This window comes from Micrasema longulum, unplaced genomic scaffold (genome assembly GCF_059751315.1).
Source record: "Micrasema longulum isolate JH-2025_06_02 unplaced genomic scaffold, ASM5975131v1 h1tg000831l, whole genome shotgun sequence".
NCBI lineage: Eukaryota > Metazoa > Arthropoda > Insecta > Trichoptera > Brachycentridae > Micrasema > Micrasema longulum.
The window spans coordinates 935,681-958,895 of record NW_028278023.1 but is presented as its reverse complement, the minus strand read 5'-3'; the positions used below and the strand labels follow the sequence as shown (position 1 = coordinate 958,895).

Sequence of the window (23,215 nt, the reverse complement as noted above, 5' to 3'; positions counted from 1 at the left end):
GTTGTCAATTTCCGAAAATAAATAATAAAACCACAAATATTTCACATTTATAATTATTGATAACTTTTTTGTACATGAGATAACATGAAAGGAATGTGTTTGAGACATGATTTAGATATAGGAAAAGGGAACAGCACAATTATTGATGGCTGCGTAATAATTTTATGAGCTGAAATAACAGCTTTTGAGTATTTTTTGTTTGAAATATTATTAAATAAAATAATATAGGCACAGTTTTCATTTATTCACCAAGATGTGACTTTTAATTTTATTGTGACTCATAGTTGATCATGATATCATTTTTCATTAAATTTGTCTCAAAATATGCAATGTATCAGATTTATTAAAATAATATGTTATTATTTCAGCTATATCATCCCTGAAGATCTCTTCACAGATGCGGAAGATGGCACTAATCTACAGCTTGTCATGTACGACATTGAGCATGTTCCTCTGAAGCCCTCCTCCTGGGTACAGTTTGATCCGAGGACCAGAGAAGTCTATGGACTGTAAGTTAATTATTTATTTTAATTTATTAGCATTTTACATTCTAATGAAATAAAATAAAAATAGCAGTAATCTCCATCACTTTTTATATAGCAGGCATTTTTATTACTTGCAATAATATTATGCTTTATTTTCTGGTCATTGTTCTCGGTAGCACAGTTTATTAAAAGGTAACAGCTTATTAATGTATTATTGGAATTCAAATAACATTTGTTTTGATTGGCAATAAATATTCAAATGTATAATGGTTGTAGTTTTTATTTTATTGGTGTCCGGATAAGATGAAGAATACGATTCTGTAATTGAAATATATATTTTATTTAAAATAGCTCCAGAAACTAATGTTTTTGAATCTGAGTGGAGATTAGTCTACCTTGTTTGTACTGATTAGTGCTTTTGCTTATCATGACTGTAGTCTAGGGTCCGTAGGGGAAGTTAAAATTTATCTTCAATTTTATCTACAAAGTAAAATTAACTTTTCTGTATGAAAAATAGAATATGTTTACATTTTTTTTCTAAACTTGTTCAACTACAGGTTACCGACGAATATACTTTGAATTTTTATACAAATATACACATTTTCGTACATAAATATTGATGTTAGTTCATACCGTCTCAACATGTACATGAAGACAGCATTCGTAAGCGCGGCGCTGGATTCTATTCCTGGCAAAGTCCATGTAAAATATTTATTTAATAGGTGGCTTTTTACTGTGATATTTCTGTAATCTCTGAACTGGAGCCTATAGCGTATGAGTAATCATCTTACCTTTAGATTACAAATTATCACTGACACGCTGCAATTGGAATTCTGATACAGTGCTCTGAATGGTCAGTTATACTGCAATACCACGTAACCATCAATATTTTTTTATTACAAAGTACCCTAAAAACTGCTCTGCTAATATATTACTTACTATATTTACCAACAAAAAATACCGTAGGAGTATTAGAACAATGAGAATGTTCAGTGCTATGGGAAATTGGATACACAAAATGATTTCTTAGACGCCATAAAGTAAGTTCTCTAAAATGTATGAAAAATTAATTTTATTAATTTTATTAATTTTCATAAAAATGAGCTACTTTAAATGACGTCCCAAGTTCTTCTAAGACAACCAATGATAGAGTGTTGTTATAGATTTCCAGTATCTGGAAAGCCAACTCACCAATCAGGACAGTTCACCAAAGAGGACTACTCACCAAATGACTAGTGACAACACGCGTGGAGTAATTAAAAAAAAAATTAAACTTCAAAGAATCATAGTGATGATAATACGATACAAAAAAAAATTATTTCGGCCTAGTTTAATAGTCTACTAACAAATACAAAAATAAATAAAAACCACTGAACTTTCTCTGAACATTGTTTTGAGCAAAATTATTGTCAATCAAAAACTATCAGTTCTTAAAACCAATTTATCCAGTAATTTTTTTTATTTTTAAATTGAGGTTATGTGATATTGCAGTATTACCGACGATATAAATAATATGCATGGATAAGGAAATTATGATGATGAGTTGTTGTTTATTTGCAAACATAGTATAAATATAAATTTCTATTCAAGGCCACTGGAGGAGCATGTCTCAAAATGGGAGTATATAATGGAAGCGACGGACAGTAAGGGCGCCAGTGTAACTGACACCCTGGACATCACGGTTCAGCAGCACAAGGGCAGGAGGGCAGTCAACCACGAGTTCGCCATGAAGCTGAGGGTGGAGAAGAAGTACCCTGCCGTCGTGGACTGGCAGATCCGCGCTCTCAAGGGCCTGGTGGACCTCTTCAGGGACACAGACATGGATCAAATCACCGTCCGGGGAGTCAACCTGGAGTCTGACCTCGTGGAGTTTATGTGGACCAACGATACTCTACCCAAACAGTTCTGCCCGAGGGCGGATATCATGCGTTTGATGGATGTAAGTTATACACCGCTGTTTCCTTATTAAGGCAGGAGTAAATCATTTCCCTCTGCAGTCACTCGTAGGAATTTCCCTTTAACTCTTAAAAGACTGTGATAAACAATCTCTTTGGAGACGGTGCTGTAACATCATATTACATTAACCGAAAGACAACATATTTCATAATTCAAATATTTGAAAACAAATGTTTAACATAACTATTTTCTATTATTTGTAAAAATAATCGATGTACCCTGTGTATCCCTTGTTCCACGTTACTCTTCTAACATCGCAGATGATCGACTACCTTTACGTGTCTCATCCCCCTCGAAGGCCGGAAAGAAATCATCGCCATTACAATATTAACATATAAAAGGTCGTGCAGCAGCCTCGGAAGACAGTTATTTATCTCAGCTCCCATACCGCTTCCTTATTTGGAACAGTCATGGTACAAGATAGTTGCTTTCAAGCCTGAACCTCATCTCCGCAGCTCTCAGACCGCTTCCATTCACTTTGAAACAGTCTCGGTACTGGGAGATGATTTTCAGCCAAAAGGGTTATCCCATGGAGGTTTGCCTAAACTGCAAGCAGCCACTTCCGTGCATACTTTGGAACAAGTCATGCATTTAGCCAGCCTTCCTGAGTTCATGACGGGCTTCTAGTAATGAGTTGCATAAAATTTTCCAAGCAATGAATACTTGCGTATTAACTTGCTGGGTAGTTTTATCGGCCATTAAGTCTAAATCTTGTACTCTATATGGACTTATGGTGACATCATAGCCACACAAGTTAATGTTTGCCATATTTACACTATCTATTTACTTCCAGATTCTGGTAACGGGCAGTTATAGCGATGGCTCGCCTAGTGTAGCCTTGACTAAAGCCATGGCTCCCGAACTGCGAGTGAAGAGCGTCGGTTGGAAAGGGACAGGCGCATGTACCTCCCCTCCCACAGTCAACCCGCCCCAACACCCCGACAACTTTGGCCCCATGCCGAGGAATCAGATTGACCACATCAACGCAACTGCTGGGAAGTTACTCGTCTTCAAGGTTCCAGAGGTAAGTGACAATAGTGTATTTAATGTAGAGATTTAATACACAGTCAATTTGCTTATTACAAGGAAGATGGGACTGACTGAATCTGCTCGTTATAAGCATTACTTGTTATACCAGAGAAAGGTTTTTTTCAATCCAATCGCCATTGCATATTGTTACAAAATAATTTTAAAAAATATACGTATAGTTCATACAGATAATTAAAAAAATAAAACTATTTAGGAAAATTATAATAAATGCTTACAAACATACTACTTTCTAAATTTTTATATTTACAATGTGGATAAGAAGATTTTTAGCACACCTCAAGATTTTCGCGCCACATTCTATCTCAAAAATAATTGCCCTTTTTTTCATGAATTGAGATACAATAATTCATCTTGTTAGTAGTTTTTAACTTATCTGACATCACCTACTCGTAATTTTTATTATGCACTGAACTTATAACATTAAAAAAAAAACGGAAAAGCGTTAACCCCCCAACCCCACAAAACCCCCAAAATAAGTATCTCATTCATAAACTACAAAAGAAGTTGTAAGTTGTAGAAGCAGCCTGATAAGGATTTAACAAAATGAAAAATCTTCTTTGTGACGATAATATAAACCTTAAGCTGAGACAACGAATGGTCAAATATTATATATGGTCTGTCTTACTGTACGGTGTAGAGGCATGAACTCTTAAAGTTAATATTATAAACCGCCTTGAAGCATTTAAAATGTGGATCCACCGTAGAATGTTAAGAATATCTTGGACCGATATGATAACCAACAATGAGGTATTACATAGAGCTTATACTAATAGATAACTATTCTTCCCTGTTAAGCTCCGTAAGATTTCATATTTTGGCCATGTATTGAGAGGTGATAAATATGCCATACTTCAGCTTGTCATGAAAGGGAAGATCGAGGGACGTAGAGGGGTCGGAAGAACACAGCTTTCCTGGCTTTGAAACATCCGTGCATGGACCATGATTAGAACTGTGGAGGAGCTGTTTCGCACTGCTCAGGCTATCCTATGGAAGCTTTCTCCCAGTGGATGTCAACGTCGGGGGGACCCGACATGATATGTGAAGAAGAAGAAGAAAAGAAAATGGTTTCTTATAACAATATTTACGATCTAGTATAACTATATTAAGCTTATTCCATTGTTTATTTTTTGACCATGCCACATTTCTGCATACATTTATGAACAAGCTGCGTGTGTATATTTATTCCAGTGTTATACCATGTTGGACGCAGGGATAAACATGGAATAAGTTTCTATGGTTGCTATCTCTATACCGGTTATAACTTTGTGCGATGTTTATTAGTAAGAATTTTTACTATACCATCCATTCTATCACTATGCCTAGGTGTAATTTTATACCAGGTTTATATAAGTAAGGCCCACTATCATATTTTACTGAGTAACACCTCACTACAGGAGTAACAAACACCACACTACGCTGATGGTACGAACCTGGATATTATTTTATTATTTTATAAATTTATTCCCATAATAAGTATGACGTACTTGTTAGTTATTTAGAAAATTAATACGGAGTGTCCTCTGGTTAGGATAGTCTCCATCTGACTTGGCTTAGCCTGTTCTAATATTATGATAAATTAATATTATGTTTAGATGGGAAAATCAAACAAAATACATATAAATATGTGCAGTATTATATACCTAATAATGATATTAATATTTTAGGACACCTTCTACGATCCTGAGGATGGAAGTGCCCGTAATCTTAAAATGTCTCTCATCAGGGGAGACCGCTCCAATGTCCCCAACTTTTTCTGGCTGCAGTTTGATTCCAAGAACCAAGAATTCTTTGGAGTGCCAACCGAGAAAGATATTGGGCGAAGGGAATACCAACTTGTAAGTACACACATATTTATTTGAATAGTTGTACAATTATAAATTGGCTTAATTTTTTAAATATATTAAATACTGTCGTGAAATAAAACAGATCCTTGGCGAAGTATTTTTGATTTGATGACTGCTCTCATGTAAAAATCCTAAAAAAATTAATTGTGCGTAGATAAGTCCGCCTCGTAGTTTAGTGTTTGGCACGTTCGCCTACCACGCTTGAGGTCCTGGGTTCAATTCCCGGCAATGGGGATGTGAAATATTGGTTTTAAAGATTGTACTTCACTGCAATATTTCATTGTCCCTGGACTGACTAATAAAATTGATGCAGATACGTTGCAATGAGGAAGTTCAGTGTTTTTTTTATCTGTTAGGAGACTATTAAACTAAGTCAAAAAAAATTTTCAATTTTAACATATTGTATTATCAGCACTATGATTTTTTTAAAGTTTTGTATTTCTGAATAACTCCACGTGTGATGTCAGAAGTTCTCTTCCGCTTATTCTCAATCAGTTCCGCTCATTGGTCCATGGACAGCAAGCAAACCGGAAATCTCCCATAACTCTCTTATCATTGGATGATTTATATGAACTAGTAACGTCGTTCAAAGTAGTTAATTTTTATTGAAATATTTTTTTCATAAATTTTCAAAAAACTTTGTCTTACAATTTAATGCTTCAATTTTAAATTTGCACACTACCGTGCGCATGAAAACATTTATTGTATCTAATTTCCTGTAGGGCTGAAGTTTCTCATTGGAGTACCAATGCAGTGCCCTATGCATCATTAGGAATTACATTCACACATCTTCTCATGCACCCACACCAATTATACCGACTTTTGAGGTGCCCATCTTCAAGTATTTGTTGACTTTGATCATGTCATGTCTTCCTCGTTTTCTGCATCCATCAACATTTTAATCGTAAATCATTTTAACCGTTCTTTTGCTGTCCACTTGCTCTACATGTCCAAACCAACGCAACACTCCGTTCTTGATTTCGTTGATAATGCTAGTCTCAGCCTTACATAATGCACGCATATCGACATATCGGCATGATGCATTGTTTTACCACACATTCGCATGAGAGATCGCGTTTTGACATGAAACATTATTTCTATCAAAATTATCTTTATTTGTTAAACATATGTGTTTATGATTTGATTTTTGTTTCCAGATTGCTGAAGACAGCAATGGATTAACAGCAAATGATGGGCTTATACTAGAAGTACACCCCTCTCCTCCTATCAAGCCCACAGTGGAGTTCCAGATGACCCTAGATCCTCCCAACCAACACTTCTTGAAGTCTCCCCTCATCATGAGGTCGTTTGTAGAGAGTCTACAAGTGCTGTTTGGAGACTCTGATACATCATCTATTTTAATTAAGGGGGTTACAAATAACCCTGTTGTTGTTAGTTGGTAAGCATTTAATTTAAACAGTCGCATTCATTTTATTAATTAATTTCTTCATATTATTGCCGTAGGCTTTTCTTTAATAATTAAGTTGTTTTTTTGTTATTTCAGGTATAACACTTCTTTGCCTACTGACAGATGTTCTCAGGGGGATATCAACAAACTTAGAAGATTCCTTGTTGGAGATGACGCAATCTTGACTCAAAGAGCTGACGAAATTATGGGTCAAGAGTTTCCAGTTATTTCTGTTACGATGCAACCACTCGGTGCATGTTCTCCCGAAACTACATTCATAAAAACACCTGACTTCACTCCCGTCAATAGGCGACCTAATGAGGATGCCTCCAAAACGGCGGAGTACGACAATTATCTGATAACGTTCATCGTGCCCATAATTGTTATTGTTTGCATGATTTTCATCGCTGCATTAATCGCTTGCGTGTTATACAAGCGCAGAAGGACTGGTAAAATGAGTATCGGCGATGACGAAGAGAGGCAGGCCTTCAGGTCAAAGGGGATTCCGGTGATATTCCAAGACGAATTAGATGAGAAACCGGACCCTTCAAATAAGAGTCCCGTTATTATGAAAGAAGAGAAGCCGCCATTGTTGCCTCCCCCGGAATACAAAGGTTTGGACAGCGGCTCTCCAACCCCGAGTCACACGCCGTACCACCCTCCTCCTCCCTTCACAGCTTCTAGAGATAATGCTAGAAACAACCGACCTAAGCCTACGCCAACCTACAGGAAGCCACCCCCGTACGTTCCGCCCTAATACAATAACAGTTAACTCGCAGTTACATACTACCAAATGTATTTTTAATTTTTTTTTGAGAATATATTGACTGGTCCACAGCATTTACGTACTCACTGGTCCATAACAACTGCTTTATATTTACAGTTTTACATTTGACTCATTCCTTATTGTGGAAAAGTACACTTTATTTATGTTTTTATTTTATGTATGAATAGGCATTTGTACTCCTCTTAGCTTAGTTTGTGCATTGAAAACTCAACTAATATCACAAAGAAGTACAGATTTCCCCCTTTTTTCTTGTTGTTATATTGACATTTAAATTCACTTTGTTTCAACCAAGTTATTATATAAAACATTCATCTAATACATATTGGATTGAATTAGAGATTTCTAATTGAATTATACCAGATTTTAGTTCTCAAACTAAGTTGAGATTTCTGAAATAAATTACATATGTCTTCCTCTCTATAAAAGACAGTGCGGTATAATAAGCATATTATTAGAAACGTGTACGAAATCTGCTATATGCACATCGCTGGTATTGAAGGTTTACCTGTAGTAGCCTTGTAATGTTATCATTTTCTGTTTTTGTATTTTCTGTAACCGGTTAAATTGTTAATAATTAGAATTACTAATTTATATAATCAGATATGAATATCATTTTAACTTAATATACAAGACTTAAAAGTAATCCTGTACAAAATGAAGGAATAATATGCAATGTACTGTTTCTAAAAAACATTACATTGAATCGTTTTTATACAATGCTTTACGAATGTAACGTTTAAGGTGTACTTTAAACCAATGTCTTAGGTATCATTTGTAATATTAGTCAATAAGGTCGATCTAATACTGCAAAACTGCCATTAACTTAACGCAAAATTACGATCCATCAATTCCTAGGTTTTATAGAATTGAATAATGATTGTAAAACATATTATTTACAAGCCATTGGCGGATCAGTACTTATAAGTACCGAGTTTTAATCAGAGTACCCAAAATGTTTATCTATATAGTACAACCAGTATATATGTTATTATCGATGACCACTAAAAACACATATCTCGCGTCACAAGCTTATTTTTATGAACGAACAACCATGGATCAAATCACTGTGAACTTCTAATATGTTACGCAATAGTGTATTTCTTCGAGAATGCTACGGCATTGCAAGCGTTTATAGAGCATAGAGTAGAAGTGTAATCTTAACAGATTTTGAGTGTTGGAATTAGCCTGGAATTGTACGAGTATTATCTACTTGAAATGAATGGAATATGAAGGTCAGGTGCCTTTACTCACTTCAAATCCACATAGAACTGTGTATCTGGCTGTCTGTGACGTTATTTAGGATTGTATTTATATTAGGGCCTACTTAGAGTATACTCGTTCGTTACAGTGGTCTTGATTGATTTAAAGTAGGTATTAAAATAATTGTATAAACGAAAAAATTTACTAAATATAACCATCAATATTAGTTTTTTAAATTTAATATGTAAAAAATTAAACTTATTGGGTATTGGAGTTGTAGAATATAAACGTAACCAAGGAATTTATACTGTAAGTTTTTAACTCTTATATAATACCGAAGTTTTGCTGTATTTAATTTAATTTGTCTTTATAATATAATATTTTTAATGTAATTTCACAGAAATACAGATTTATATATGGTAGATTATTTTCTGATAGTGAAAACATTTTTTTAATGTTTTATACCAATAAATATTCGTATCATTTAATGTTTTCTACGAATTTCTTTCAGTACTTCACCTGAACTGAATATGTATGTACCATTGTATAAATGTATCAGGTTTGTAGTCAATAAATAATTGGAAGTGAATATTTGTTTTTTTTCCATTTGTTTTTTTACATTTACCCTGAAGAGAACCGGGGACAAAAAATACCCTGTTTAATTCAATAATATTTATTATCCAATTGATTTAAATGTTTGTTGAAATATCAATTCCTAATTTGGTAGGTATGGTATATTTGTTATCTATTATAATAATATTCATAAATTTTATGATTTTAAATTCTAATTGCCATGGTATCTTATGGGTGGTGCCTGGGAATTTTGATGAGTAGGTATGTATTTAAACATCTTTTTTCTATCACTCTCGCAAACGCCTCCCCGATAATGTGCAAAATAGACAACGGCAGCACGTTGGAGAGATTTTTTCCTAGCTAAAATCGACGTTTCGCTCTCCCATTTTCCGAACCACAAAACTGAATCACTTTGGTTGTTTACGAAAGAGTATCAGCATAAAGTTTTCTATGTCGGTACCTTTTCCATTTTTCAAAATTATTTATCATATATGTATACCGTACGTCCGAAGATGGTAGAAAAAACTGGGCACTTTTTTGGGTTTTTAGATGATCATAGCTTCCATAAAAAACAAGTCACCAAAGCAATAGAGACATACCAATGTGGTAAATATCTATAGTGTGCAAAAAAATCACTGCTCTAGTGCCAAAATCCAGGGAGAAAATACGAGAATACGTTTGTATGAAGAAAAGTCAGACCACCTTTTAAAAGTAAAAGGACCTCCTTCAAAAATGTACATTCTGATTTGGTCCACCACACTTGGATGTAAATGTTTTATGAATAAGGCAAATCATTTTTTTTTATATTAACTTTTAAATGCGAAAATAAAGCTTTCAACTATTTGAAGCATGTATATTAATGTGAGATTGTGTTTCTCAAGAAATTCTCAATCAATTGAATTCACACTCGATAGTTAATAACTAATAATGATAAAATATCTCACAATAATTGTTTACTGAAAATAACTTAAATATTTATTTTAATTTACAAAATAATGGCAAAACTTTATACCAATCAAAATATTGACGGATTTTTGTTATATTTTGAGATCCATAAATATTTTATATCATTAATATCAACATTATTACAATTGTTTATTCAACACTCTTGAAAGCTTAGTGATTTTAATATTTTCAATCATGTTCAACACAAAATAGTATTCAGTACAGAGGTTTAAATCAAGGTGTCAGTAATTAAAATAATATTTCCTGGCATATTGTTGTATGTTAATCAGTCAATTTTCTCGTTTATTATATACATTTAAAAAATAAATTACTGTGCATTGTAAAGATAAAATAGTTTTGTGACTGTGGGGTCATCTCATTTAATACTTTAAAATAATGATGGTGAAGGTGTTAAAATCAATAGTTTTACTTTTTACTGCTATTTCCCTAACTGTCTCAAATGAAATGTATCAAAATGAAGAATCTACTGTAGTAAATACGTCAATGGTAATTATTGTGAACATGATTTTCATAGTATTGTAGGGGATTTCAGAGTGAAATAAACTCATATTATCTGTTGGAGATAAATACATAATGTCGGTGATACTATACCGCGTAACTATTAATTGTATTTTTCGTATTCTGTTAATAGTAACATATATATAGATAACTTACGATTTTAATCAACCAAAAATACTTCTGGAATACCAGAAAAACTATCATCATTTAGAGTAGAAATAGTAATAATTTCAAACTAATGGCTCTTAAGTCCCTATAACAAATTTATTGCAGTACAGGTTATGGCGGTATTGCAGTGTATTACCAGCGACATATCGCTACATATAGCTGGCTAACATTTCTTATAGTAAAATTAAAGAATTTATGAACTCTAATTTTATTATTTTAACTATTAAAATTCCACCGAAGAAGGCACCGGGAAACCACTTCGGTCAATAATTCCCCAGGATATATATGGAGAACTTTTTCCCAATTTCCGACATGACACGTGAACAAGAAGAATTATTATTAATGATTGGAAAAAATATTTAGAGATATTTCTCTATTTCGCTTTCTATTGAAAGCTGGGACAAAACTATTCGAAAGTAAAAAAAAAACACTGCAAAATTTATTATGAGAATAATTAATATTATACAAGAAAACAAATACCTTTTTAAACACAAGTTTAGTAAAAAAACCTTGAAAGGTTTTATTATATACTTTTGGGTTTGGGAGAATCATTAACAATAAGGAAAACAATTTTTTTTGAAGCAATAATACATGTATTATTGTACCCATGGGTATTCTCTGTTCTGTGATAAGTGGTAAGTTTAATATTTTTAATATTATTTACAGATTAATCAAAATAAGTCTTTAAAAGAGTCTAGCCACTGTGAAGTGGAGAGTTTTTGGGGAATTCCAGATATGTCTGCGTATGTCGGTCACATATTTAATTTTCACATACCAAAAAACACATTTACTGGAGCTATTTCAAGTTACAACGTAAGTTATATTTGCCAAACAATCTGTACCTACAAAACAGCACCGAGTTAAGAACAGTTTTTTACGGCATCTCTTATATATAATTAATAGGTCACTGGTTCAGATGATAAGCTGCCTTCTTGGTTGTGGATAGAGGCCCGTCAAGGTATAATAAGAGGAATTCCCGGTTCCGATGATCAAGGAGAGCATCAAATGTTGGTGACGGCAATACCAGCAAATAGAATATCAAACCACTGCCAGCTTGCTACTGCTACCTTTAATATTGAAGTGAGAGCATGTTTAAAATCTCAATCCAAAGTTTTCATTAAAAAATAATTTACGCATCATCTCATTTTCAAATACATAATCAGTTTATAAATACAATTTTTTGACAAGTGAAAACTGCTAAATTTCCATTAAAAAATGTATGTATGATTAGTACCTACCCATGGGTATATTTAAATAATAATTTTGGATGATTAACATTATATTTAATATGAGTAATATCTATAGCGCTGTCTTCAAGAAAAATCACCTCATAGGCACTTGCCAAATCAGCCAGTATGTTTTGTTAATTAAACAAAATTTCCATATTAAGTTAATATTTTATTAGTCTGTGCTCTATATTAATTAATTTGTTAACTATTATCATAGCTTGGAACGGGGTATGTACCCTTGTTGGGCAAAGTGAAGGTAAAATTGTATTTTTGATAAAAGATGTGAATAAATAAATAAAAAATATTTATTTAGATTAAAATAAATCGCAAGATTGAATTATTTGTTATTTTATTACTAAAAGTAAATCCTATGAATTTTTCATTTTTTATTATATTTTTATAGGTGAAAGATATGAATGAATATCCCACACAATATTTTGGAAAATATCAATGTCACATTGGCGAAGATGAGACTAAACTGTTAATTATCATTGATAAACCCTTTTACGAAATTAGTGCCGATAATCGACTTAAAGCAGTAAAATACATTGCAAACTTTTTTGACTTGGATGAGGTTAGATCCATACATTTTACAATGTTTTTTGTGTTTTATTTATTATTTTGATAAATCTATTGATTGTGAAAAATGTGATCGAAATTTTTAAATTGATTCAATTGTAAATTATTTTTTCAAACTATGTTCATTCAGAAAGTTTGCCTGATAACAAAAAACAATGAAGAAGTTCAGTGCTACGGGAAATTGAATACAAAAAAGTTTTTTTACGTGAGGTAAAAATTACAGCATCTATTTGGGCAGTGAAGTTTCTCCACAATGTATGAAAAAATTTATAAATATGGTTTTAATCAAAATTAACTACTTTAAAATGTCACAGGTTAGGGGCAACACTAAACAATCAATTACAGTTACAGTTGTGATAGATTACTGGTTTCTGGGTAGTCATTTTTTTCAACTTTTAGCTTATTTTGACAGACATATCTGAATCCCATAGGATTCTCTTTTTAAATGTAAGGAAAAATCTCCGATGACAACTTGTGACATCACGGGTGGAGTAATTTCAAAATTAATGAACTTTAAAAAAACATTCTTAGAGGGGGGGGGGGGGTCAGTGCTATGCAAGCTCCTGACGTCACTGCGACCTGCGAAGATCTATTGTAATAATAATACGATAATAATACGAAAAATATATTTTTTATTTTTTTAAATATTTTGTCTAGTTTTGATTTGAGTTTGAAATTAAAAAAACGGAAACCACACTGAACTTCCTTATTGAGTCGTGGCCCAAAATTGTGATATTTTGTATGACAAATAATAAATTTTGAAATTTGTCTGTGACGATATAGAATTACGAATTATAAACTTCAAAGTGAATGCAACAGGATTGGTATAATTTAAAAGATTAAAGTTAACTTTGCTCGGTCTTGTGGAACGAATGGGTGATAGAAGATTAGTTGAACATATGGCAAGATTAAATGAAAGCCTAGGGACAAGACCATGTTGCACCATAAAAAGTTGAATTAACAAAAGTTTAAACAAAACAGTATTTAAATTTAAACTTTTTTAACTCGATTTTTTTAGTGCTACTGGCCCTAAATCGGATATGAACAGATTTGGAGATGATAAGAGCTGTAGCACTGGGCTTATTGAATCAGCAACTGATCATATTCTTTTGAAATATTACATTTCAGAACATGTTCACAATGCAGTCTCACGGGGACTTCGAATATATCGACCTGAGTAAGAAGCAATACGAAATAACGGAAAGTACAAGAGTATCAGATATTATGTTAACAGTAAGTTAGAACTTCTCACACCTTTGTTTGACATTTCATAAATCATGCAAAATTTAAAATTCTCCATGTTTTTTAAAAACAAACTGCATAACATTAAAAAATATTGTTATTGGTACTACGTATTTGTTTTATTGTAATTATATTCCAATATAGAATTTATCATTGATCACTATTTCTATTGAATTCTTTTGGGGTCATTAACATATTGTTTTCTTATTTTATAAATTTATCAACGCATTATTTTATCTTTAATTTTTGTAGGAAAAAATATTTTTTAACACAGAATTATAAAATACCAGAAGGCGCGTACTATCAAGTTTGCATACATCGTACTGTATCCAAATGTCTGCCAAATACCCCCCCCCCCCCCTGCTCGACATCCCGCCTGCGCGCATGCGTGAAGTGGCCGCGTAATGTTGCCAGACCGCGAACAATATATTATCATAACACAAATATAAGATAATTTTGAGTTTTTTTATGTTATGTTTTACCACAAAAATATTTTACTGACTGGATTTAAAAAATTTAAAAACAGGTACTTTTACCAGGCAATTGAATATATTTTTTCAAAAATAATAATTTAGTAGTTGAGTTAATTAATACCGTTAAATATTATACTGAGGCTTATTAATAGAAAGCCGGGTAAAAAAAATCGACCACCCTGGCAATACTAACAAAATGTCCATCTTGTTTTATTTCACAATCTGACAGGTAGTAAAATAATCGAATTCTTAAATAATATTTTTTGTGAATTCCATTGATTTATTATAATAAATCAATGGTGAATTCCCTACTTACTTAAAGACATGAAATGTGATCCCACCCTTGTTCCTTTTAATATCAGCAGTATTTTGACACTTACAAATGACACAAGATGACATCATTGAATTCAAATCGGCAGTTGCATACAAAGCGACGTCTACAGAGTAACTAATGGCCAAAACTTAAAACTACTCATTTATGAGTAGTTTAATCAGCTTCAGTTTGATGCGCGTATGCGGTTTCTGGACTATCATAATTCTATATTATTAAAATTCATTATTTCAGAATGTATTAAAGATAAAATATTTATTGTGAATTACACTATAAAGTACTTTAGATTCATAAACACAAAATATAAATATAGAAAGATTTGGAGAAAAATTTATTTGATTAGGTTTAGTCAAAATTCTGCCCTTGCGGCAATTTTTACTTAATACGAGTTTTGACTGATTGAAAAAAACCACATAATTCTTGGTTATTTTATACTTTATACAGATCGGATGCAACAAAACACTTTGGACAAAATATGAAATATTTGTTCAACTCACCAGAGAACAATTTGTGGATGGCACTATTTCCAATATAGTTCAACTTCCAGTCAAAACTTGGAACATTTTTACACCCAGGCGGGGTTTTATTATCAGGGATCAGAGAAACATGTATAACAAATCAAGTGAATCTTTTGCTGATGATGAAGTAAATACAATAATTATATTTTCATTTAATTATAATACACAACTAGGGGAATAAAATCATAACAAAAATTGGATGTTTTAAATGAATAGATTAATAAAACAAAAAATCCATACTTCGCTAATTTGAGTGTCCTTTCTATAACTTATACTTTTTTTATGAATTTCAGCACCTTTGTCGAACAATTCTCATAATTGTATATTAAATATTTTAGTTCGCGAACTCTGGTGATGAAATGGCAATACAGCCTTTCTCTATTACACCGTTTGTTGAAAGTGAAACTACAGAAATGATTAATAATAATAAATCAGGAAATATTGGAGACACTTTGAATACTTTATTCCCCATTCAAAATTACTCGTATTTAGATGAATACATTATTGTAACTTCTGGTAAATATTTCAGGTAAAAATAATAATTTTGTATAACAGTTTGTACACATTTATATGTATTTTATTTTCATCTGCTTATATTTATTTTCAATAGTCCCGCGAGCAATGATAAGAATGTCTAGTTTATTATTTTTCAATTAAATTTTATGTTCTATTTTGGATTTTTTTTCTTTTCAGATACTCAATCCCTGCAGAGATTTACATTGATGCTGAAGATGGTACTTACCTTCAGATAGAGATGTATGATTTCAAACATATAGCCATTGAGGCATCATCCTGGATTCAATTGGATAAAAACAGATACTTGATTTATGGATTGTAAGTTTCACACTTATGTAAATTATAACAAATATTTTTTCCCTATATTTTGTTGTTGGTCACAAACTGTTGAGCTAAAAAAAGAAATAGTAAAGAAATCAACATTAAATCGTTTTTTAGATCATATACATTCATGGTCTTCATGGCCATCACTTAGGCGTGGGTTTGATTCCCAGTGCTTTAAATTAATTTTGGTTTTTTACAAAACCTGTTTTGTGATAAACCACTTTGTTTGAATCTCTTGTCTCAGTGCAGTACTATAGCACATTTATTGAAGCTTTAGATGTTCAAGATCAGATATACCAACATAGTGCATATAATTAAAAAAAGGAATTATTATAGTAGAGGGTCTGTACCCTTTTGCGACGCTTCTGTTGAAATGAATTGTATTAGTGTCTGGGTCGGATGAAAATACAGTTGTTTGTAAAATAGCACCACAATACTAGACTAATGTTTTCGACGTCACACAGTGATTGAAGATTTCGCCTACCATTTTTGAAGTCCCAGGTTTGAGGTGCTAGGAGTGGCAATATTGACATAAAATATTTGTTTTATTCTCTAGTTGTTCCCTGTCTGGGTTACGCAAATGAATTAAGTTACTAAAAAGCGTTCTGTCACAATCCTAATCTGATTTTTTCAGGGTGTTGGTTCTCTTCCTCTCCTTTTTCTCCCTTCCACACTTCACAAAAAACAAGCCAATAAGTATTTTTAATGTGCTCATAGATTTATTGCTTCAATTTGATTAACAATTGAAGTTTGAAGTGGTCGCCAACAGAACAACAGTTATTTCAAGTGTAGTTCCGTATACACCTATTGATGGGTCTACATTCAAGACACATAGATCGAATGGAGTAATGTGTTTTGAAGCTGCCCGGTTGAGTATAGATAAAAATTGGCTTGACCAGCCAATTTTTATCTCAACGGCCAGCGTCAAAATACATTATTGCATTCCTTCCGCACTATGAAGTAGTTCCTATTTTATATGTAGGTGGCGATAATGAAATATGGAAGAATAATGCGTTTAATTAAATTAGTAAAACAATATTTTAAAGGGCACTTGATGAACATATTTCAATATGGAGATACTTTATTGAACCAACAGACAGAAAAATAAGCAATGTGAGTTACAGTTTTACCATAGAGGTACACATGAACAAGGAGAAAGAGACAGAAAATCACGAATTCTTTTTGAAATTTAAACTGGAAAAACAATTTTCGACTCTTGTGGGCTGGAAATTCAGGATTCTCGAAGGTCTCATGAAGCTCTTTCAAGATAAAAATATTGATCACATTACCGTCCGAGCAATTGAGACAGAACTTGACCTGATCAAATTCATGTGGTCAAATGATACTCTGCCTAATGATAGCTGTTCCAAAAGTGAAATTGCGAAATTAATTAAGGTAAGCCTACAAATTCAAAATTCAAATTTGGTGCAGTTCCACTTTCAGATTTAACTGAAAGTGGAACTGCATTGGAATTATTTTTAAATGTTTCCTTTAGTTTTACTTCTTTTAATTTGGGATGTTTCACCAGCGACTAAGTTTTGTCACGACCAACATTGTTAGAAAAATCTCAAATTAAAAGTAGTAAAACTAAACAACCTATTTTATCATAACAAATATGAAAATACGTTTACAGTTTGCTTCATACTAAGGAGCAAGAAAGCTCGCTGTTTTATGTTAATTAATATTATGCATAGCTTTAAATTCGAACATAATCAAAACCGAGCTTCAACAAGAAATAAGTTTTTAGAAAAAAAAATATACAGGAATCATTTTTAATAAAATTTGATGGCTGCTTACATTGACTAAAATAAATCATTTTTATGCAGGTAACTCAATCCAATATAAATGGAGACCCGTCTTCTGCTTTATCTTTGATTATGTCTCCTGAAATAAAGATAGTCACTGTATCCTGGCTGAGTATGGGAATATGTGCCCTTGATTCGTCTTCAACAGAGCCAGTAGAACATTTTGCTGCTACAGTTGGAAAACTTTTCATCATCAAAGCTCTAGAGGTATGCAATGCTTTTTGAGTTATCTACCCTACTAAACTATTACAACTTTGAGTATTTTAAACTAAAGTCACTGTTATTGTGGACCTCTAATTAAAAGAAAACATTTTGGCATTATATAAAAAATAAATATCCATATCTTTGATGTTTATGGTGTAAATTCTAAAGCCAATAAGAATTACACGAAGATGAAGAATACTAATCAAATTACAACTTAATGCAAGATGGAGCCCTATGGAGTTAGAACGTTGTCTATTTTATATAGTTAAAATACATAGATTTAAGAATAGTCCTTAATTCTATGTTAAAATATAAATAAAATGATTCACAAATTAAATGCATTTATTTACAAACTAGGATATCTATGGTAAAGGAGTAAAACAATTACTCAATAGCTCAATATATTTGAAAAGCGATAACATACATAAAAACTGGCTTCAATTTAAACCCAATTTGGAAATATATGGAATTCCAACAGAAGAGGATATAGGAATAAAAGATTACAAGTTGGTAAGTATGCATTGAATATTATGACACCATAAAACCCAATATTCAAAAAAATATTTTGTTTATGGATTAAAAAAATATGAATAAGTTACATAAATATGTACTTATTTGATAATTAATTAACCTTTTTCCCGCTTTGAAAATTGACGTATTTTATTTCTTAATTTCAACACATATTTTATTTACACTTCTTATTTTGTTAGTTGACCTATTTTAGACTCTGTATTTGATGAATACTTAAGCTACGAACCTTTTTAATAATAAATTACTCACATATGCTGTGAGCATTTCATGGGCGCTCACAGACATATGAGAGCACTGCAGTGAATGAGTTAAAAAATATGCTAATACATTCTCGAATTTACGAAATTCATTTTAGTGGATGATTTGAATAGTTTAAATTTGCAATTAATTACAGATTCATGAAATAAAAGTTTTTTTGTAGGACGAAATGTACAAATTTATACTCTTTCTTACTGTATTATTTATATGACTATATATTTATTCTAGAATGTGGTTTCAAATAAAGCAAATATATAAAATATTTTTTGTGTTTGTAAATAATTTTAGTTTATTTTCTAGATATCCAATAATAAAATTCTGAGGGAATTTATGGTAGAGGTTTTTCCTGCACCAAATGATTTTGAATTGAAAGTTAAAATGACCTTCGAATCTTCATGTTTTCTATCTAAATTTGTATTCATGGAAAAGTTGAAAAAACTGTTTGAGGATGCGGATACTTCTTCGATTCTAATAAAAAATATTACTTGCAACCCAACTACAATTACATGGTTTGTTTACATATATTTTCATCTAAATGATTTATTGAATAAATAATATGCATAGAAAACAACATATTTATGTTACCAGATTATAATATTGGAAAATCTCTAACCATTGTTTAATGCTCAAAAATCTTAAACTTTAATGTTTATCTAATCTTGAAATTAATGTGCAGTTTACATACATTTTACTTAATTCACTTTTTATAATATGGATATAATTGTTAGCAATATTATCAGAATCAGTTTCCAAAACAGTAATTTATTTAGGTAGACATTTTGAAAAGTGAGGTGTTACCTGAATAGCTTATAATTATGGAGTTAAATTAAGAAATATGTAAAATCATCATCAATAATTTAATGTTAGTTTTCTCACATCTTTAGGTTCAACACGAGTTTAACAGTCGATCGGTGTCCTGAAGAGATAAAAAAACTGGAGGATATACTGATTTTAGACGACACCCCATCTTTAAAATTAATCAATGTAATGGAACCAGATTTTTCAATAACCAAAATTGAGCTGATCAAAATATGCTCACAAATTCAGCTGAGTAAAAAAGATTCTTCGCCCAAAAAAAGAAAATATGAGACGATTCCGGACATTTCAAGAAGGGTTGTATATGATAGCAAATTTCAACTATATTATGCTCCTTCGGGAATAATACTCTGTATATTTGTATTGGTAGTTATTGGTTGTTTTGTGCACAAGAAACGAAGATCAGGTAACATTCATATGGTTGGAGGCTTTTCCATTCGTTCAGATGGGATAGGGATAATTCATAGAAATTATGCAGGTATGAATTATTCCTTTAAAAGTGAATTAGCCATGCAAGAAAAATCAACAACATTACCAATGCCAAAATATCGAAATTCAAATATTGAGTATATTGCAGCACAATATACGACACTTAATCCTTTCACAGATCAGCCATTACCTCAAATCGATTTGAAGGATACACATTTTTGAAAGCTTATGTATTTTTAGGTATAAAAATACTATTTTGTCTTATATAAAAATTTGAACCGAAAATGCTGAATACATAATAAGTCCTCATTTCTTTTAGTTCATCTTTGGTTCAACTATTAACATTCTAATAAATGTTTCATATGAATTTGTAGTTCATTATTTATGTATTTGAATGTAAACTAACCATACAAGAAATGCTTAATAGACCAAAGGAAAAGTAACGATGAGTAAAAACATCAAATGGAAAATAAATATTATATACATATGGAGGACAAACGGCAAAAACGGACTCATGGACAAATAATCAATATTTTCAAATTTTCTATTATGATTATCACTAAATATTTAACCAGAAAATTAGAACAGCTGGAGTGTGACCAGCGAACTATTCAGATAAGTTAACAATATTTTGAGTTTATCCCCCAGTTTGCAGACAAGGACCTTAGGGATCTATCAAGATTAACATATTATACTTAACCATTGATATACATATATGTATACTCTAGATGCAGCACTAAGCAACCGCCTTGTGTTCCATTCACCTAGACATACAGCTTTGAATTCACAGTAAAGTGGCACAGACAGTTAGTCTTTTTTACTCTGCTACCCGTTATGCACAGCAATGTCAACGCGACAATGCTAATTTTTCAGAACATAATTCCAAACAATCATTCTATAAAGCATCATCTCTATTTAATTATACCTCAGTGATTACAAAAATGCTGGAGAAGATTTCTGAGAAGGGATATGGAGGTCTAGGCATTTACAGGACTTGCATATGTCAATGGCTTAAAAGCATTGAAGATGTTCCCATCACTACTATAGAGAACGGGATTCGACTCTAGTCTGATAGTTTTGCGTTTATACATCATTAGTGTGTGAATGTCAAAAAATCGTACATTTTTTCCGATTAAACTGGCAAAAATCAAACGACAAAAATAACTGTCTTCATTCAAAGTTCTAAGCATTCTCATTTATCGGTATTATTTAGTTTACCAATTTCTTAAGAAAGCAAATTGAGCCGTCATGGCCAAAACATTGTGACTGACAAAAACAATTTTTTACTAGAGAACACTAAACTTCTTCCTCTCAATTAAGATTACACTTTATGAATCAAACTGTTTCCACTATTTATTTTATTGATATCAATATTTTTTACTAATTTAAGAGATAAATTATGTACCTTAAAGTATAAACCATGGGGGTCACATTGAACGAATTGTTTAGGAAACAAGATTGCCAAAACATCATAACCTTTTGAACCAAATGAGATATTTTCAATCTACAAAGAACTTTCACTGTAAAATAATAATTATTTTGATAATACTAGTATAATAGCATATCTGGGACTACTGCTGTTTTTCGCATTAAAACAAAGTGGACTTCTTTATGACGAAAGTGGACTTCAGTGTTTTATTCACATATAAAATGGCTCATTGCGATAATTTCTGGATTTTTAACTTCGAAACGGCAAAAAGCAGACTTCGGTGTTTTACCCTCGAAGGTACAGAATTCATTTTACTAATCCAACAACGAAAAATACATAGGTACAAAATAAACATTAATACATTTTTGTTATTACTTTTTACTGTGCCACTCCATTGGCACTTCGGCACATTCTGGAGTGTAAATGTAATTATTTTGTGTATACTTATAATTTTGATGTAATTCTTGATTTTCCTTAGTATTTTAATTTTGGAGCTGTTAAATTGAGCGGGGGGGGGGGGTTGTAGCTTGAATCTCAGACCTGTGAGTCCACGACATTATTATGAGACCACAACCAAGTTCAATAGATTTAGGCTTTAGTTATTTATTTATTCATATTTTTTTCCATTATAAACTATGATTAATAATAAAAATAATGTGACCTTACTGGGGTTACCTGTGTTGAGGACACTTAACAATATACTTTAAAAAATATATTTTTACATTTGAGAATAAACCAAAAAGACTTAATAAACAGAGATAATTAACAAAATGTTTAGACAGTTTTAAACACTACGTATTTATGTTTATAATTAATTTATGTACACCTATATTATTTATATTACAAAATGCACAGTGAAAGAACAAAAACATAACATAAGCTCTACATTTGTGGAGCAGTTGATTAAATATGTATTATATGACATTGGTCGTAGGGAGTCAGAAAAGTTGATGCATGCCACGGATTGGAGATTCTTACTGGATGTCGAAAATAAAATATGAAAAATAAGGAATAATATATGGGTGTATGTACGTGTGTGTGTATGTACATGTGTAAATATGTGTGTATGTATATGAATCAAAATGTGTATCCGAATAAGTTTATATTTTGTTTGTCTGTGCTCTATATTAAATATTTGGGCAAACCAAAAGAATGCAAACATTACATTTTTTATATACATTTTTTCTTAGTCCATATAATTTATTTCTGTGTAACTTGTTACCACAGAAATGACACTAGTTAACAGCTGTCAAAATTTTGAAAAATGTGCTTAAAAAATAACTACTTATTCTATAAATTTGATTATATTTACAAATGAAGGGATACATTATTATCTGTTGTTTTTTTTGTAATTGAGATGCAATTAATTTTTTTTTCACACATGACCGCATATTTTTGCGCAGCATCACTATTAAAGTTCGTTAGAAAATGGAGGTAATTACCCACAAATTGAAATGCCATTTTCTTCGCGCTCAATGTCATCGCTTCATATAATTGTTAAAAATATACAAACTGTTATTGTAACTACCTACTGTAAATGAAACATATTTTTAGGCTTCGATTTTTGTCATAGTTCTTTATTTGATTTTACAAAAT

At 31.7% G+C, this 23,215-nt stretch overlaps 2 protein-coding genes and 1 long non-coding RNA gene across 13 annotated transcripts in view; 2 read left to right on the top strand and 1 right to left on the bottom strand.

Moving 5' to 3' along the window:
* Positions 1-9,319, top strand: part of Dg (Dystroglycan) — a 156,716-nt gene extending 147,397 nt beyond the window's left edge. For all 3 annotated transcript variants that reach the window (XM_088230922.1, XM_088230921.1, XM_088230920.1), the window contains 6 exons: positions 369-509; positions 2,076-2,424; positions 3,235-3,465; positions 5,156-5,326; positions 6,493-6,734; positions 6,840-9,319. In XM_088230922.1, coding sequence (XP_088087048.1) covers positions 369-509; positions 2,076-2,424; positions 3,235-3,465; positions 5,156-5,326; positions 6,493-6,734; positions 6,840-7,500 — 1,795 coding nt within the window. In that variant the 3' untranslated portion in view covers positions 7,501-9,319. The remainder of the gene's footprint in view (positions 1-368; positions 510-2,075; positions 2,425-3,234; positions 3,466-5,155; positions 5,327-6,492; positions 6,735-6,839) is intronic.
* Positions 338-23,205, bottom strand: LOC148278757 (uncharacterized). 5 transcript variants are annotated; one of them, XR_015823088.1, is made up of 4 exons: positions 17,945-18,082; positions 16,050-16,215; positions 881-965; positions 503-803 (listed from the first exon to the last, which is right to left on the bottom strand). It is a non-coding gene; the product is annotated as an uncharacterized LOC148278757 (long non-coding RNA). The 5 variants fall into 5 exon arrangements; XR_015823090.1 differs by lacking the exons at positions 503-803; positions 881-965 and adding exons at positions 11,740-12,002; positions 23,148-23,205 and having other exon boundaries at positions 17,945-18,031; XR_015823089.1 differs by lacking the exons at positions 503-803; positions 881-965 and adding exons at positions 11,740-12,002; positions 23,062-23,186 and having other exon boundaries at positions 17,945-18,031.
* Positions 17,049-20,742, top strand: LOC148278758 (dystroglycan 1-like). Of its 5 annotated transcripts, XM_088230923.1 has the most exons (5): positions 17,049-17,542; positions 17,974-18,159; positions 18,514-18,666; positions 19,246-19,454; positions 19,830-20,742. In XM_088230923.1, exons 1-5 carry the CDS (start codon positions 17,291-17,293, stop codon positions 20,410-20,412), a joined length of 1,383 nt encoding a protein of 460 aa, XP_088087049.1. In that variant the 5' UTR covers positions 17,049-17,290; the 3' UTR covers positions 20,413-20,742. The 5 variants fall into 5 exon arrangements, 1 of the variants encoding a protein (XP_088087049.1); XR_015823083.1 differs by lacking the exons at positions 17,049-17,542; positions 17,974-18,159; positions 18,514-18,666 and adding an exon at positions 18,784-18,994 and having other exon boundaries at positions 19,830-20,311; XR_015823085.1 differs by lacking the exons at positions 17,049-17,542; positions 17,974-18,159; positions 18,514-18,666 and adding an exon at positions 18,785-18,811 and having other exon boundaries at positions 19,830-20,311.
* Positions 23,206-23,215: the final 10 nt, after the last annotated feature.